The 19,605-nt window shown below is 42.1% G+C and overlaps 1 protein-coding gene across 1 annotated transcript in view; it reads right to left on the bottom strand.

Annotated features, from left to right (window-relative positions):
* The window catches only part of MTHFD2 (methylenetetrahydrofolate dehydrogenase (NADP+ dependent) 2, methenyltetrahydrofolate cyclohydrolase), a 34,279-nt gene extending 20,293 nt beyond the window's left edge, over positions 1 to 13,986 (bottom strand). The window contains exons 1-2 of the mRNA XM_043918416.1: positions 13,815 to 13,986; positions 4,784 to 4,968 (exon numbers count right to left, since the gene is read on the bottom strand). Of these exons, the coding sequence (XP_043774351.1) occupies positions 4,784 to 4,968; positions 13,815 to 13,915 (286 nt within the window). The 5' untranslated portion in view covers positions 13,916 to 13,986. The remainder of the gene's footprint in view (positions 1 to 4,783; positions 4,969 to 13,814) is intronic.
* Between the last annotated feature and the right edge of the window lie 5,619 nt (positions 13,987 to 19,605).

The following is a 19,605-nucleotide window of genomic DNA, read 5'->3' as shown; positions in this document are numbered from 1 at the left end:
ATGGAAGATAAACAATATGCTACAAAATAACCAAGAGATGACTGAAGAAATCAAATAAAAGAATCTCAAACAACCTAACTTACATCTAAAGCCACTAGAGAAAGAAGAACAAACAAAACCCAAAGTTAGCAGAAGGAAATAAATCATAAAAATCATAGAAGCAATAAACACAATAGAAATGAAGAAAACAATAGCAAATATTAGTGAAACTGAAAGCTGGCTCTTTGAGAAGATAAACAAAATTGATAAACCTTCAGCCAGACTCAAAGGAAAAAAAAAGGTTGGACTCAAATCAATAAAATTAGAAATGAAAAAGGAGAAATTACAACTGACACCACATAAATAGAAACGATCATAAGAGACTACTACAAACAGTATACGCCAATTAAATGGACAACTCGAAAGAAATGGACAAATTCTTAGAAAGGTCTTCCAAGACCAAACCAGGAAGAAATAGAAAAAAAAAATAGACCAAGCACAAGTAACGAAATTGAAAATGTGATTTAAAATCTTCCAGTAAACAAAAGTCCAGGACCAGATGGCTTCACAGGTGAATTCTATCAAACATTTAGAGAAGAACTAACACCCATCTTTTTCAAACTTTTCCAAAATACTGCAGAAGAATAAAAACTGCCAAAATTATTCTACAAAGCCACCATCACCCTGTTACCAAAACCAGACAAAGGTATCACACAAAAAAGAAAATTACAGACCAATACCACTGATGAACATAGGTTAAAAAAAAATCCTCAACAAAATGCCAGTCAACAATCCAATAACACATTAAAAGGATCATACACCATGAAAGTGGATTTTATCCCAGGGAGACAAGGATTCTTCAATATATGCAAATCAATCAATGTGATATGTCATATTAACAAATTGAAAGCTAAAAACTATAATCATCTCAACAGAGGCAGACAGGACTTTTGAAAGAACTTAACACCCATTTATGATAAAAAACTCTCCAGAAACTGGGCATGGAAGGAATTTACCTCAACATAATAAAGGTCGTATACAACAAACCCACAGCCAACATCTTTCTCATGGTGAAAAACTGAAAGCATTTCCTCTAAGATCAGAACAAGACTTGGATGTCCACTCTCACTGCTATTATTCAACATAATTTTGGAAGATGCAGCCATGGCTATCAGAAAGAAAAAAAAAAGAAAAGGAACACAACTGAAAAAGAAGTATAACATCACTGTTTGCAGATAACATGAATCTATATACATAGAAAATCATAAATAGGTCACCAGAAGACTACTGGTGGTAATCAATGAATTTGGTCAAGTTGCAGGATACAAAACTAACGCACTGAAATCTCTTGCTTTCCTATACACTAACAAGAGTTCAGAAAGAGAAATTAAGAAAACAATCCGATTTACCACTGCAACAAAAAGAATAAAACACCCAGGAATAAGGCTACCTAAGGAGGCAAAGACTTGTACTCAGAAAACTATACGATTCTGATGAAAGAAACCAAAGACCACACAAACAGAGAGATATACTATATTCCTGGGATGGAAGAATCAATATTGTAAAAATAACTATACTATCCAAAGCAATCTACAGATTCAATGAAATTTCTTTTAAATTACCAATGGCATTTTTCGCAGGATTAGAACAAATTTTACAATTTGTATGGAAACAAAGACCCTGAAGAGCCAAAGCTATCTTTAGAAAAACAGAGGGGGAGGAATCAGGCTCTTGACTTCAGAATATACTACAAAGCTACCATAATCAAGATAGCATGTATGGTATTGGCACAACAACAGAAACATAGATCAATGGAAGAGGATAGAAAGTCCAGAGATAAACCCATGCACCTATGGTCACCTAATGAGAAAGGAGCAAACAATATACAATGGAGAAAAGACGGTCTCTTCAGTAAGTGGTGCTGGGAAAACTGGACAGCTACATGTAAAAGAATGAAATTAGAACACTCCCTAACACCATACACAAAATAAACTCGAAATGGTTAAAGACCTAAATGTAAGGCCAGACACTATGAAACTCTTAGAAGAAAACATAGGCAGAACACTTTGACATAAATCAAAGCAAGATCTTTTTTGACCCACCTCCTAGAGTAAAGAAAATAAAAAGCAAAAATAAACAAATGGGCCCTAATTAAACGCAAACACTTTGTACAGCAAAGGAAACCATAAACAAAGTGAAAAGACAACCTTCACAATGGGAGAAAAGATTTGCAAATGAAGCAACTGACAAGGAGTTAATCTCCAAATATACAAAGAGCTCATGCAGCTCAACATCAAGAAAACAAACAACCCAATCACAGAACAGGCTGAAGACCTAAACAGACACTTCTCCAAAGAAGAAATACAGATAGCCAAGAGGCACATGCAAAGATGCTCAACATCACTAGTTATTAGAGAAATGCAGATCAATGAGGTACACTGATCTGTACAATGAGGTACAGATCAAACTACAATGAGGTATCACCTCACACTGGTCAGAATGGCCATCATCAAAAGATCTACAAACAATAAATGCTAGAGAAGGTGTGAAGAAAACAGAACCCTCTTACACTTTTAGTGGGAATGTGGATTGGTGCAGCCACTATGGAGAATACTACGGTGGTTCCTTAAAAAACTAAAACTAGAACTATCATATGATCCAGCAATTCCATACCTGGGCATAATTCCAAAAGATGCACTATTTACAATGTGACCAAATGCAGCACTATTCACAATAGGTGGGCTTCCCAGGTGGCGCTAGTGGTAAAGAACTTGCCTGTCAACGCAAGAGATGTAAGAGACGTGGATTCGATCCCTGAGTCGGGAAGTATTCTTGTCTAGAGAATCCCATGGACAGGAGCCTGGGGGGCTAGAGTCCACAGGGTCACAATGAGTCAGACACAACTGAAGGAACTTAGCATATTTTACAACAGGCAGGAAATGGAAGCAACCTAAATGCCATCAACAGAGAAACGGAAAAAGCAGATGTGACACAAATATACAACAGAATATTACTCAGCCACAAGGAGAAACAAAACTGTGCCATTTGCAGAGCTATGGATGGACCTAGAGACTAGCATAGGAAGTCAGGAAGGATGAGAAAAATAAATATTATATATCAATGCATATAAGTGGAATATAGAAAAATGGTATAGATGAACCTATTTGCAAAGCAGAAATACAGACACAGACATAGAGAACAAACCTATGGATACCAAGCAGAGGAAAGGGGATGTGGAATGAATTGGGAGGCTAGGATTTACATATATACAATCAGTTCAATTCAGTTGCTCAGTTGGGTGTTTGACTCTTTGTGACCCCATGGACTGCAGCACACCAGGCCTCCCTGTCCATCACCAACTCCTGGAGCTTGCTCAAACTCATGTCCATCAAGTCAGTGATGCCATCCAGCCATCTCATCCTCTGTCGTCCCCTTTTCCTCCTGCCTTCAATCTTTCCCAGCATCTTTTCCAATGAGAACAGTTTTTCACATCAGGTGGCCAAAGCATTGGAGCTTAAGCTTCAGCATCAGTCCTTCCAATGAATATTCAGGACTTTAGGATTTCCTTTAGGATTGACTGGTTTGATCTTCTTATAGTCCAAGGGACTTTCAAGAGCCTTCTCCAACACTACAGTTCAAAAGCATCAATTCTTCATTAACCTCATCTTATAGACAAGGCTCAGAGAAATGGAAACATAAGCCGGCTAGTGAAAAAGCCAGTCTTTGCAGTTCCAAAGTCCATTTTCTTTCCACTATACCATGCTACCTCCCATTCCAAAGTTTTAGAAAGCCACAACTTACTAGTTTCTAGAGGTTCTAAAGGGTTTTCTTTTATAATTGTGTTTATAATTGCTTTTGGCCGTGCTGGGTCTTTGTTACTGCATGGTCGGTGGGGTCTGCTCTCCAGCTGCAGTGTGCAGGCTCACTGCAACAAGGCTTCTCTTGTGGAGAAGCTCAATAGTCGTGGTGCCCGGGCTTAGCAGACCCACGGCACATGGGATCTTCCCAGATCAGGGACTGAACTTGTGTCTCCTGCATTAGCAGGTAGATTCTTTACCACTGAGCTACTCGGGAACCCTAGAGGTTTTTCAATGAAGAGGGCAGGAGGCCTCAATCCTCAGTGATAAAGAGCAGAGAACGCCATGGGCTCATGGTGCAGTGGTTTCACAGCCCTTCAGAAGGGCAGGCGCACAGTGCTCAGACCACTGGCCCACAGATAGGCAGGCAGGGGCACAACTGAGCCTATTCACCTCTGCTCTGTGACCACACAGTCTTCAGTACAGTGAGGCCTCCTATCACTCAGACCTGCTCCTTCTGCATCCAAACCTTCAACCACGTCTAAACTGTATGATTTAATTGGCTTTGGAACCCACTGGTGGAGAAACCACAGCCTATTTCAAGGAAGCCAGAGTCATTTCCTTCAAATCCAAGACTATTCTAGACCACATCACTGAGGTCTCCTCAACCAAATGCTCAAATACTTTAGTCACAGACTCATTGCTCAGTTGAGGAAAGCAGATGTAAATGGTGTTTAAGGTCACTTATCAAAGTTAGACTATAACAGAATTTAGATTACTTTCCAGAAGACACTGAGAAACCAACCGTATTCCTCCAGTCTTAGTCTATAAACCTCCCCAACATACAGCCTGATTTCTTTCTGACAAATATTTGGATTCAGTTGAATCACATTAGCCTCCTCTATTTGGGTTTTCTAAGCTGAATAAAGAATCATAAGTTACAATAGAGTTTGCCTCAAGATTAAATCTCAATTTAACAGTAGCTGGGCTCTGAGAGTGACACATACCCACGCTGGCAGCTGCTCTGGTTTTGTTGAGGACATAGGACTGACTTGCAGGATTCTCTCCAACCAGAACCACGCTCAGGTGGGGCCGTTTGTTGCCAGACGCCACCCACTCTTCCACCTCCTGCCGCACTTCCTGCTTGATCTGCTCAGCAAGTTTCCTTCCAGAAATGATAACAGCTTCATTTCTGCAGAAGGCAATAAAATCACCAAAAAAAATAGCTTGAATTTTTGTAAAGAATAAATAAAGACTACAAAAGTGTCATTAAATACCAAAAACTTTGGGTAGAACGGGAGGAGGAATTGGAAGATGGTCAAAAGGCACAGTGGGCCCTTCTATTTATTGGCTCCCCATTCAAGGATTCACCAACCATGGGTTGAAAATACTTGGAAGGAAATTCCAAAAAGCAAAACAAGAATTTGCTAGCAACTATTTACATAGCATTTACATTGTATTTACAACTATCTACACAGCATGTACATGGTATTAGGTATTATAAATAAATAATCTAGAGATGATTTAAAGTATATGGGAAGATAGGCTGTATACAAATACCATGCCATTTTATATAAGGGACTTACAGCATCTGGTAATTTTGGTATCCTTGGGGTTTCTGAAACAATCCTACTCATATACTGAAGGATGACTGTACAAACTTCTAGTTATGAGGTTAATAAGCACTAGGGACATAATGTACTATATACAATGAAGACTTTAGTTAACATTGCTATATAATATATAGAAAACTTGCTAAAATAAGAGATCCTAAGAGCTCTCATCACAAGGAGAATTTTTATCTTTTTTATTTTTGTAACAATATCTATATGAGGGTTTCTCTGGTGACCAGTGGAGAAGAATCCGCCTTGCAATGCAGGGGACACAGGTTTGATCCCTGGTCCAGAAGATCCCACATGCCACAGGGAAACAGCCCACGGGCCACAAGACAAAAGCCACCGCAGTGATAAGCTGGAGCACCACAACGAGAGAGCAGCCTGGCTCGCCAAAACTAGAGACAGAATGCGTGCAGGAACATAGACCCAGCACTGCCAAAGATTAAACAAATATTTTTTAAAAACATATGTACATATGAAATGATGAATTTTAACTAAACCTATTGTGGTAACCATTTCACAATGTATATAAATCACACCATCATGCAGTATACCTTAAACTTACACAGAGATGTATGTCAATCGTTGTTGTTAAGCTGCTAAGTCATGTCCGACTTTTCTGAGACCCCATGGGCTGCAGCCCACCAGGCTCCTCTGTTCATGGGATTTCCTAGGCAGAATACTGGAGTGGGTTGCCATTTCCTTCTCCAGGGGATCTTCCTGACTCAGGGATCAAACATGTGTCTTCTGTATTGCAGGTGGATTCTTCATCACTGAGTTACTAAGGATGTGACGTATGTCAATTACTTCTGAGTAAAACTGGAAAAAAAAAACTTTTCCAAACTAAAAGTTTAGATAAGACTACATAGTTCCTAATCAAGGGACAACTGAAATCTGAAGGAGAGGTTCAAGAGGTAAATCTGTGTCCAGCTACATATTTAAGAAAATAAATTTGATTGAAATAATTACTACCATTAATCTAAACTCGGAGAATTTAAGTAACTGATAACTACTACTTGACATAAGCTAAGTGTTTAGCTCTTCTGAATCCAGAGTCTAGGTTCTTAATGCTATATCATCCTGCCTCCTGATGTCTGACAACTGTGGGTTAAAAAAAAAAAAAAATGTTAATTTGCAATGTTTTATTTGATCTCTCACCACTGTGATGTTAGTTTTGTTCTCTATGCTTATATGCCATTTGTAGTTTATATTTTGCCCATGTTAGCATCTAGTCATATGGTTCGAATCATTTCCCAGTTAGTGAATTGGCTTTTAATTTATACATACTTTTAAATATTTAAATGATGTTGTGCAGTAAACAATATACTGGACAATACCTACTGCAAAATTTCAGGCTAAAATTGAAGGAAATCGGGAAAACCACTAGGTCATCCAGGTATGACCTAAATCAAACCCTTTATGATTATACAATGGAGGTGACAAATAGATTCAAGTGATTAGATCTGGTAGACAGAATGCCTAAAGAACTATGGACGGAGGTTTAACATTGTACAGGAGGCAATGATCAAAACCATCCCAAAGAAAAAGAAACGCAAGAAGGCAAAGTGGTTGTCTGAGGAGGCTTTACAAATAGCTGAGGAAAGAAGAGAAGCAAAAAGCAAGGGAGAAAGGGAAAGATATACCCAACTGAATACAGAGTTCCAGAGAATAGCAAAGAGAGATAAGAAAGTCTTAAGTGAACAATGCAAAGAAATAGAGGAAATTAATAGAATGGGAAAGACTAGAAAGCTATTCAAGAAAACTGGAGATATTAAGTGAACATTTCATGCAGGATGGAAAATACAAAGGTCAGAAAGAGTAACGGACTCAACAAAAGCAGAAGAGATGAAGAGGTGGCAAGTACACACAGAAGAACTAAACAGAAAAAGGGCTTAATGACCTGGATAAAGTGCTACGCTCAATATGTCAGCAAACTTGGAAAACTCAGGAGTGGCCACAGGACTGGAAAAAATAGTTTTCATTCCAATCTCAAAAAAGGGCAATGCCAAAGAATGTTCAAACTACCATACAATTGCACTCATTTCACATGCTAGCAATGTAACGCTCAAAACCCTTCAAGCTAGGCTTCAGCAGTATGCTAACTGAGAACTTCCAGAGGTACAAGCTGGGTTTAGAAAAGGCAGAAGGACCAGAGACCAAATTGCCAACATTTGTTGGATCACAGAGAAAGCAAGGGAATTCCAGAAAAACATCTATTTCTGCTTCATTGACTACATACACTAAAGCCTTTGACTGTGTGGATCACTACAAACTGTGGAAAATTCTTAAAGAGATGGGAACACCAGACCACCTGACTTGCCTCCTGAGAAATCTGTATGCAGGTCAAGAAGCAACAGTTAGAACTGGACACGGAACAACAGACTGGTTCCAAATCGGGAAAGGAGCATGTCAAGGCTGTATTTTGTCACCCTGCTTATTTAACTTATATGCAGAGTACATCATGAGAAACGCTGGGCTGGATGATGCACAAGCTGGAATCAAGATTGTTGGGAGAAATATCAATAACCTCAGATACATATACGACACCACCCTCATGGCAGAAAGTGAAGAAGAACTAAAGAGCCCCTTGATGAGGGTGAAAGAGAAGAGTGAAAAAGGTGGCTTAAAACTCAACATTCAAAAAACTAAGATGATGGCATCCAGCCCCATCACTTCATGACAAATAGTAGGTGGGAAAGTGGAAACAGTGACAGATTTTATTTTCTTGGGCTCCAAAATCACTGCAGATGATGACTGCAGCCATGAAATTAAAAGACACTTGCTCCTTGGAAGAAAGGCTGTGACCAACCTAGAGAGCATATTAAAAAGCAGAGACATTACTTTCCCGACAAAGGTCCATAGTCAAAGCTATGGTTTTTCCAGTAGTCATTTACAGATGTAAAAGTTGGACCATAAAGAAGGCTGAGCGCCTAAGAACTGATGCCTTTGAATTGTGGTGTTGGAGAAGACTCTTGAGAGTCTCTTGGACTGCAAGGAGATAAAACCAGTCAGTCCTAAGGGAAATCAACCCTGAATATTCATTGAAAGGACTGCTGCTTGAAGCTAAAGCTCCAATACTTTGGCCATTTGATGGGAACAGCTGACTCATTGGAAAAGACCCTGATGCTGGGAAAGATTGAAGGCATAAGAAGAAGCGTGCAACAGAGGATGAGATAGTTAGATGGCATCACCGACTCAATGGACATGAGTTTGAGCAAACTCCAGGAGATGGTGAAGGACAGGGAAGCCTGGTATGCTGCCGTCCATGGGGTTGCAAAGATTAGACACAACAACAACTGCTCTCCATAGTTCTTCCTCGAAAAGATTTTTTCAGGATAAGGATTGTGGACTTCCCTGGTGGTACAGTGGATAAGAATCTACCTTCCAAAAAAAAAGAATCTACCTTCCAATGCAGGGGATACAGGTTCAATCCCTGATCCAAGAAAATCCCACATACCTCAGCGCAGCTAATCCTATGTGGCACAGTTAGGAAGGCATCACGCTATGGCCTGTGAGCTGCCCCTACGGAAGCCCGCACACTTAGAGCCCATGTTCTGCGGCAAGAGAAGCCTGTGCACCGTAACGAAGAGTAGCTCCCGCTTGCAGCAGCTAGAGAAAGCCATCGCACAGCAAGGAAGACCCAGCACAACCAAAAATTAATTAATTTTTTTAAAAAAGAATAGGGATTGGAAGGGGGACTAGGGCAAATCCATCTCATAAATGGCAGTGTGCTCTACCACAAGACCTCAATACCCCATCCACAGCTGACACACCAGGAGTGAGTATCTGATGTCCAGAACAACAATTTCTAGGCTGGCCTGCAGTCTAGTTAGTGCAAAAGTTTATGCATCAGAAGTAGTGGTAGGGAACTAGATCAGTAAGAGCCTCTCTCTGATCTACATTCACATACTAGAATCACAGGGATGAGAAACTGCTTGTTGGGGGACAGACAATGAGACAACTCAGATCTAGAAGAACCTGTAGTGCCTCAAAATATGTTCAAATCTCTGAAAGCCTATCTCTCCCTAATAACACCTGATTATGCAGCTCTTCCTGGGTTCCAATGTGGAAGATTCCTGGCTTTCTTATTTCTACATATATCCACACAGTAAAGTTCACATTACTCCAAGTAGGACAAGAAGGTATACCTTAAGAAAAAGGACTCCCACTGAAAACAAGACTTTCCCTTCAGATTTTTGTCCCCAGTGCCATAAGGAATGCTACAACTCAACACTGATTAAGAATATGATTCTTTGAAACACTGGAACAATCTATTTCCCCTTATAGCGCATATTTTTTTTTAACAGCACATATTTAATACTCAGGGATGACATCAGGGTACTGGATATTTTTTATGGTCAGATATAATTAATTCGCCAAGCCACTGTTAATTAAAAATGTTAAAGCTCTAAAAGTCTTCAATGCCTGCTTTTAAGTTGCATCGTGATTAAATACCTACTTTAAACCAAGTCTCAGTGTCTTAGATGTAATGCAGTAATTTTATAACTAAACCTTATATTAATCTGTATTTCCATCTTTTGAGATATTAAGATGATATCAATGGACTTCCCTGGTGGTCCTGTGGCTAAAAGGACCCCACACTCCCAATGCAGGGGCCCCAGGTTCAATCCCTAGTCAGGGAACTAGATCCCACATGCCACAACTAAGAGTTTGCATGCCACACTAAGATCCCACATGTAGCAACTAAGACCTGGAAAATAAATAAATAAATAAAATAAATAAACATTTTTTAAAGATACCACAATTTTATAGCAAACCAAATGCTTTTACCAAGATTTTATGTGATAATACTAGTATAGTATAAAACATATAACAGCATTTCATATATATTCATGGTATATTAAGGAAATTAAGGAAAACACATTAATATTTATAAATCCATTTCAGATTTAGGGTTAAAGGGAACTTCTTCAAAAGGGCTTTGCTGATAAAGTACCCCTGGCAACATTCTTGATCTATGATAATACCAAAAACACCTGTCCTGGGACAGAAATAGGGTGAAAGATTAGTTTACAAGGGCTTAGAACAGTAATTTATGTTAAATGAAATAAGATATAATGTGCTAAGCATATATATTAACTAAAAATTAATTTCTAACTCTCTTCTGCTGGTTAGATTTACAGAGACACATCTTTAACAATACAATAGCTATATTTATTTATTTATATGCTAATAAGGATCTATAAAAATATTGAGTGAAGTTAGATTTCACTTCATTAAAAAGTTCCTTTTGAAAGCAGTAAACTTAAGAGAAAATGGTAGCAGCACATTTGGACTAAGCATGATATAATAAAGCTAAGGACACAGGGTTCTGGGAGAAACCACTGTTCCAAGTTTCAGAGGCAAGTTCTGGATGTTATGCCAATTTGCTTTAAAAAAAAAAAAAAAAAGTCAAAAAGTAACAAGAACCAAAACAAAGCTTCAATGCAATAAATAAGTATTGTTCATAATACAATTGTTTTAGCCCCCCTCCTCGGACCACAACTCTGCCAAATGTGAAACACAGTCCTATGAGGGCGTCATTACCTAATTTCCCAACTTTTTTACTTTTTTTGCCGAAGGGCAGATAAAGTTACTGCTACTGCGGAATAAATGGAAATGGAGACTGAATTAGCCCCACAGGGAATCCAAAATGTATTAACCATATTAGCTAACACTTATTTAGAAGTGCTTTCACAGATGTGTTTAGAAAAATTTCCCTTAAAATTATGAATCAACAGACTAGAAAAGACTGTCCAAAAAAAAAAAAGACTGTCCAAATAAAATTAAAAACCAAAATCCATCAGTAGCATCTTCACTTTCCTAATTCAATAGATTACAGTACTAGATTTTCCATGAAAAATTAGTATCAGATATAATTTACAATTCACAATCATGACTTATTTTGGAAAGAGTTCTATTATCTACTAATTAGTCAGTAATGAGTGAACAAAGACGCAAAGGGAGATGGAACTCTACATTTATTAAACACTAGACATTTCAGTTCGGAGAAGGCAATGGCACCCCACTCCAGTACTCTTGCCTGGAAAATCCCATGGATGGAGGAGCCTGGTAGGCTGCGGTCCATGGGGTCGCTAAGAGTCAGACACTACTGAGCGACTTCACTTTCACTTTTCACTTTCACACATTGGAGAAGGAAATGGCAACCCACTCCAGTGTTCTTGCCTGGAGAATCCCAGGGACAGGGGAGCCTGGTGGGCTGCTGTCTATGGGATCACACAGAGTCGGACACGACTGAAGTGATTTAGCAGCAGCAGCAGACATTTCAGTTAGAGTTTTACATACATTACTCTCAGTTACTTGGGACTATTATAATAAGCCTACCATACAGAACAAGAAACTGAAACAATAGTAACAAAATTCAAACACAAACTTCTGCCTCCAAAGTTCTTTTTTTTTTTTTTCTATACTCCACGGTCTACAATACTCTCTCTCTAACCATGAAAACTCTCACACTATCCCCACCCACCCACCTAAAGGAATACATGCAAACCTATATTTTTAAAAACATGTTTTAATTTTACCAACTAGCAGTAATCAAAGCAATACATCAGAACCCTGAATACTAAATGTACTTACTGCCTTCAGAGATGTGGAAGCCTATTCATCCAGAAAAGTGAAAGGAGGACACTGGTTACTAGACAGTGTGAGCAAACTGTTCCAGTTCTTTAGATTACAAATTGGAAGCTCCTTATAAATCTCTTTTCAATCATGGAACCACATGTGGCCAGAACTCAGGGAGGGAGGAAGAGGGAGGAGAACAGAGAGTAATAAAAGATGGGGCTGGAAAGGCAGATCAGGGTCAGACTAAGAAAATCCTTGAATGTCTCCCCAGAAATCTTTCAACAATGGATTAGAGACTTCCCTGCTGGTCCAGTGGCTAGAACTCCGACCTCCCAATGCAGGGGGTCAGTTCCATCCCTGGTCAGGGAATTAGATCCCACTTGCCGCAACTAAGACCCAGTATGGCCAAATAAATTAATATTTTTACGTTAATTAACTAAATTTTTGGTTGCGCTGGGTCTTTGCTATTGCCTGAGGGCTTTCTCTGGTTATGGCAAGTAGGGGCTACTCTTTCTTGCCAACTGCAGGCTTCTTATTGTGGGAGCTTCTCTGTGGCCCCGGGAGCACAGGTGGCCAGAAAATACCAGCTCTAGGGCTTGCGGGCTTCAGTAATTGCAGCTGGCAGGCTCAGTAGTTGTGGACACGTGTTCAGTTGCCCCACAGCATGTGGAATCTTTCCTGATCAGGGATCCAACCTATGTTCCTGCATTGGCAGGTGGATTTTTATCCACTGTACCACCAGGGAAGTCTCAAATAATATTTCTTTTAATGCATTAATCCCCATTCTGTGCTCCAACAGCACCTTGGAAAACATCTCTAATAGCATGTTTACACTGATTGGAAATTACATACTGTTCTGCCCCTTGACAGGTAGGGAAGTTCCACTAAAGAAAGAACCGTTTTTTTCCATCTCTGATTAATGCACAGCCTAGCACAGTACCTGGATAAAGGGGCTGCTGTTACAAATAAGCTCTAAAGACTGAAAGGAAAGAGGGTGCATAGATTTAGGGAACTGAAATCACATCTCTCCCTCCCCCCAAAACTCTTCAATCTATGTTTAGAATGGGAATTTGTGAAATATCAGAAATATCATGAAATATTTATAACCTCCCTAAGAAAACTCAAACCGAGCTTTCCCTCTTCTCTTCCCGGGTGTTCACCACCTCAGTTTCCTCGATCTGGCACTGACCAACTCCAGGCGGGCTGCAGTCAAAGTCCCGGTGACCACTGCACATTTATTCGCTTGGGAGGGAAAGGGGCAGCTCGTAGAGCAGCGCGAGCCACATCCACAGCCTGGAGGAGGAGGGAAGGGGTGGTACCGGGCGAGCAAAGCTTGTGGGGGATTTCATCAGACTGCTCTAACCCTCTCCGCCGCTAGGGTTCCGGGAAGGGGCGGGTCGCTGAAGGCTGCTCGCTTACAACTCTTACTCGCGCTCGCCAAAACGTCTCGGCTTTCCAGCTCTTGGTTTCACGGCCAAGGTCGGTCCTGGCCGGTGACTTCTTTTTGCTCCCATGTAAATCGTGGCGCCCCAGAGCCCGCCTGCGCCTCTGCTCCACACCGTGGGCCCTGTCCCACCGGCGGACTGGCCTCGAGACAGGGCAACGCCCGGAGCTGGCCGGAGACCGGCTCCCTCCGAAAGGCGGGCTCCCGGCTCAGCGCGGAGCGAGATCCCTAGCGGCAAGCTGAGGCCACGCCGGGCTGCCGCGTCGCCCCGCCACACCCCTCTCTGTGGCCACCACCGCCCGGGACCGAGATGCTTCAGAAAGGCGTCCCGAGGCGGGCCGGCGCTCAGCTCCCTCGCTTTTCCGCGCTGACCCAGCCCGCCGACCCTCTTACCGCACTGCCGAGAGGTGGAAAGGGCGTTGACGGAGGCGGCCACTCTGCGCGGACCGGAGCAGTCGGGTGACCAAAGTGGTTATAAAGGACGCTGCAGCCATCGTCAGCGCGGGGAAAGATACGCGCGCTGGCCGCACGGTTATACCGCTGCAGCGTGGCAGGCCTCGCCTCCTGCCGGCACCCATTGGTCCCTGCCGCTCTCCACTTGCGGTCTGTTGGGCCGCTGGAGCTGAAGGAGCCAATCGTTGTCTTCCTTTACCTCGGAGAAGCCCCTGCGTGACTCTGAAGACTGGAGAGCTTGCCTAAAGTGGCTGAGCAACGCAAGCCCCTGCCAAACGTTGTCAGGGAAGCCCGGCCAAGTCATTCATTCATTGAGCAAATGTCTTGAGTGCCTGCTGTGTGCCAGACGCTGTTAAGAGTGGACAGAAAGATAGGAAGACGGAATAGCACCTAGTATATGTAGAAGAGAGGTGCAGTTAGAAAACAACTATTTGGCAAAATCATAGTAAAAATTGAGACTCAATGAATGTCAAAACAACTGATTGAAGTTGGATGAGGAACAAGTGATTTACATATAGTTTTGCTAGATCTTGCAAACAAAAATACAAGATGCCCAATTAAACTTGGGAAGACAAGTCATACTTTACGAAAAAAGTTTTCATCTGGCGACTTCCCTGGTGGTACACTGGTTAAGAGTCCGCCTTCCATGCAGGGTACCAGGGTTCTATCCATGGTCCAGGAACTAAGATCCCATGTATGGCAGGACAACTAAGTTCGTGCAGAGCAACTACAAAAGCCTGCTGGCTCTGCAAGAAGAGAAGCCAACGCAATTAGAGAGTAACCCCCAGCTCACCTCAACTAGAGAAAGCCCTCGCCTAACAAAGATCCGGCAGAGTAAAAAAACAAAACAAAGAATGGTATTTATCTGTTATCGGAAATTCAGATCAAACTGGGCTTCCTGTATTTTATCTGTCTGGCAGCCTTATTTGCATAGTCTCAAAGTATCTCTCCCACGAAGTATTTTTATTAATAGCAAATGGGGGAAATGGCACATTTACAGTGGAGAAACCTGACAACCATTACCTTAAACAAGTAATCAAAATTAACACCACCGGTAACAGGAAAAGCACACATTATATGCCCTCAGATATGATGCATTGAGGAGGATACATCACTTTATAAGTCATAGCCAGCCTGAATGTTGAATGAAGTGATTTTCTTAAAACATTGAATTCCCTAAACTCATTACAGATTTCTTATTTACGCATATAGAGGAGAGATTATAGACCTGGAATGTTAAAACAGTCCAGGAAAAAGCCACAGTCCTGAAATTTTGGAAGGTGTTCATAAATCTAAACACAAGAAAACATCAGACAAGTCAAAACTGAGAGAGGTTCTACAAGAAAAGTACCCTATACTCTTCAAAAACGTCGAAGTCATGAAAGACAAAGGATGAGGCACTTTTCTAGATGAAATGACCCTGAGCATGATAATTAACTGTAACATGTGATTCCAGCCCCACCCCACCCCCACAATTACTTTCCTTTTTCCTTCATTCTTTTTCCTCTGTCTTTTTTTGCTATAAAGAACATAGCAAACTCTGGGAGATGGTGAAGGATAGGGAAGGCTGGCATGCTGCAGTCCATGGGGTCTCAAAGAGTCAGACACAACTGAACAAGAACCTTGATATTCCACGTTCCAGGATCTACTAAGGCTTCTACTTTAGCTTCAGAATTTCTTCCTTTCCACCTTCTGTTAGAATCATTAGATGATGAGGGTGGTTCTCTCGCCCATCAAGAAACAGAGTGGGTCCAAACTGAGTTAATAAACCTCTTCCCTTTAAAGGGATGCAACAGTCAGGCATAAACAGCAAGGAATGTAAAAACCATTCGCCACTGATGTTGCACATAAGGCATTCCAGGAAAGTGCACCCCTGCCTCTTCCCTGACACCCCCTCACTCCTTATGATTGCTAAGGTTTCCAATTCTTCGGGTTAAGACTGAAAATGTTGCACTGTTACAGGAAAGGGAATCCCTTCTAGGGCCCCTGTGTGGACTCTTGTTGAACACTCAGAAATTGTCTAAGGAGACGCACGTACTGACAAAGCAAGAGACTTTATTGGGAAGTGTCCCCAGGCAGAGAGCTGCAGGGTAAGGGAATCCAGGAGAACTTCTTTGCCACAAGGCTCACAGTCTTGGGTTTTATGGTGATGGGTTTAGTTTCTGGGTTGTCTCTGGCCAATCATTCTGACTCAGGGTCATTCCTGGTAGCACACAAATTGCTCAGCCAAGAGGATCCAGTGAGAAGATTCTGGGAAACTGGTAGGGCATATGGACTAGTGTCTCCTCTCTCCTTTTGACCTTTCCCGAATCTTCTGGTTGGTGGTAGCTTGTTAGTTCTAGGTTCCTTACCAGGACCTCCTGTTGTAAGATAACTCATGCAAGTGGTTAATGTTGTGTCCAGCCCGGCAGACAGCTTTAGTCAGTGGCTCCCCTAATAGCACTAGTATCTATATTCTATCAAGTACACTGCTACATCAATGACCACCTGAGGCAAGGCATTAGTTATGTAGATGGTATCTCTAGGCAGAGTCACTTTTGGCCTTGGGCCCCCTCAGTCTTCTGACTGCAAAACCCTCAATGGCCAAGGGGCCCCCATGGCTCTCTGGTGTCTGGGGCATTCCCTCTTCCAATGCCCTAAAGGGTGTGTTTATAGCCATCCTCCCTCCAGTGCCCCTTTTGTCCACACAGGGTACACTGGTCCTATCCAGGTACCCATGGGACTAATGGTCTGCAAGGATCAAATTGGTCCAGAAAAACCAGTTTCCCCTTTGTTGGCCTTTGAGTGATCAAAACCACTGCCATCATCTGAGCCTTTTGCATATTTCTCTGGGTGTGTTCAGTCTTTTCAGCCATATCCTTATTATTGAAAAACAACTAGGCCAATTGGAAGAAATCATTCATCAGGAATCTGAGGATCAGCAGTTGTTTTCTGAATTTTGTGCCTAATGTCTGGGGCACAGTGGGCTATGAAATTCATACCCAAAGGTTTTGAACCTCAGGGAGGAGGAAGCCTCATGTGTATGGGATCCTGACCCTGTAGGGCTGGGTCAGTTAATATGTCCTCTGCGTCCTTCCTAAAGTTACACCTCTGAGCTACACATGCCTTAAATTCCTTTTGGGTTCCATTGCCAAGATACAAAATTTGAACATCTCACTCCATTTAAATATCCTAACTTGCATTATGGCCAAATCAGATTACATAAGCTAGTAAATTTTTTCTGTTTTAATTCCTGTTGTCTTAATTCTTCCCAATCCCATCCCAGAGTATATGGCCCAGAGGGGACAGGATTGATAGAGCCTGACCCGTTTCAGACCCGAACCTGAGGTGATGTTGCTAACTCCTGTGCTATCTATAGGTTTCATTCTGCTGTCAAAATTCACCATTTCCTTCCCTGGCAGTCTAGTAGTCAGGACTCTGTACTTCCAATGTAGTGGGTGCAGCTTCAGTCCCTGGTTGGGGCACTAAGATCCTGCAAGCTGTGTGGTGTGGCAAAAAAGAAAAAATCCACCAGGCACTTATGATTTTAGATGTTATCCCTTCCAAGGTAGTCTCCCAACCAGATGTTAGTGCCCAAAAAGTTGTTGCAAAGGAATGATACAGAAGGTATCACACAGTGTGGATGATCAGCAGGAGTTGACCTAGTTGCAAGTTGGAAATAAAGGGTCAGCGCTTGTCAACAGAGGGCTTCCCATGTGGCGCTAGTGGTAAAGAACCCACCTGCCAAAACAGGAGACATAAGAGACGTGGGTTCGATCCCTAGGTCCGGAAGATTGCCTGGAGGTGGGCATGGCAACCCACTCCAGTACTCTTGCCTGGAGAATCCCATGGGCAGAGGAGCCTGGGCTATAGTCCATGGGGTCGCAAAGAGTCAGACATAACTGAAGCAACTTAGCACACATGCACTTGTCAACAGGAAGTACATCTTGGTAGCCACACCAGTTTTCTGGGGTTAAGAAAAGAAGGAAATGGAATAGGAATGAACACAGAAGAAAAAGTTCAGAGTCAGAAGAACAGTATAAATTATCAAAACCTCTGCAACATTTCTGTCCTAGACCTGCTGTTGGATGTGCATAAGCACAGCCATTCCACACCATCTTTCTATAATAAACCATGTCAATTGCCATCATTCCTCTAGTCTGGACCTAGGTTCTGCATCAGAGCCCCAAAGCATTCTGGGTTGACCAGTCTGATAAAAATGGGTACATATCAGCGGAGCACCCTCCCTGGTACATCTGGCTTGTGGTGTCCCACAAGCGCATCTAGGACCAACCCCTAATTCCCAACCTTTTCTTACCTTATCACTGTCCCTTCATGGCTCGCCAGCTGAAAACCTGCAAGTTAGATTGGGACTTGAACCCACGGTCTTTTTTCTTTTAGTTACTTATTTATTTTTATTTTGACTGTGCTGGGTCTTCATCGCTGTGCATGGGCTTTCTCTGGTTTCAGCAAGTAGGGGCAACTCTTCATTGCAGCGTGCGGGCTTCTCATTGTGGTGGCTTCTCATTTCGGAGCACAGGCTCTAGGGTGCGCAGGCTTCAGCTGTTGCAGTTCAAGGGTTCTAGAACGCAGGCCCAGTAGTTGTGGTGCACTGGCTTAACTGCCTTGCAGCATGTGGAGTCTTTTTGGACCAGAGATTGAACCCATGGCCCCTGCACTGGCAGGCAGGTTCTCAACCACTGGACCACCAGAAAAGTTCCCCATGGTCCTTTAATTGAGATCACACACTCTAATAATGAAGTTCAGGTTCTTGATGTCTTGTCACAGGACAAATTCAGTGAGACACAACCTGATATGTAAGAAGTGGAGTTATTCAGAAAGAAACAGACTCCACAGACAAGGTGTGGACCATCTCAGAAGGCAAAATACAGCATGATTGGTTTTTAATGGGTTGGGGAATTTCATAGGCTAATGAGTGAGAGGATTATTCCAACTATTTCAGGGAAGGGGGGGATTTCTAGGAACTGGGCCCACTTTGGGGCCTCTTACAGTTGGTCTCAGAACGGTCATGGCACCTGTGGATGTGTCGCTTGACATCCTAATGTTTTACAATGACTGTACAATGAGGATCAAGGTCCACTGGAAGTCAAATCTTCTGCCATCTTGGACCTAGCTGTTTCTAACCAATTATTCTCATGTCCTATGGCTATGTCAGGGCTTCCCTGGTGGCTCAATGGTAAAGCATCCACCTGCCAATGCAGGAGACGTGGATCCAATCTTTGGGTCGGGGATATCCCCTGGAGAAGGAAATGGCAACCCACTCTGGTATTCTTGCCTGGGAAATCCCCTGGACAGAGGAGCCTGATAGCCTACAGTCCATGGGGTTACAAAAGTGTCAGACAGGACTTAGCGACTAAACAACAACAGCAACATGGCTATGTCATTCTTTTAAAGGTTGTGCCCTGCCCCCTTCCCTCCTGTTTCAATATGATGTGGGCTTATTAAGCCAAGACCATTCATATCTCCTGACTCATTTCATTTATGCAAGCACAAAGCACATCCATTAATAATCCTTCTAATAATACCTAAGCTTTACTGAATATTTGCAATGTTTTAGGCACTGTTTTATGACCTTTGCATATATTATCCTATTTAATTTTCACAATAATCCTATGAAGTAAGTGCCATTATTACCTCCATCTTACAGATAGGGAAAACAAGGCATAGGAGGCCTAAGGAACATGTCCACGGTCAGGGAGCTAGTAAGGGCAGGGCAGAGATTGAAGCCAGA

Source organism: Cervus elaphus, chromosome 11 (assembly GCF_910594005.1).
Source record: "Cervus elaphus chromosome 11, mCerEla1.1, whole genome shotgun sequence".
In the NCBI taxonomy this organism is placed as follows: Eukaryota; Metazoa; Chordata; class Mammalia; order Artiodactyla; family Cervidae; genus Cervus; species Cervus elaphus.
Note: the sequence above shows the minus strand (reverse complement) of the source record. Positions and strands in the feature narration are given on the sequence as shown.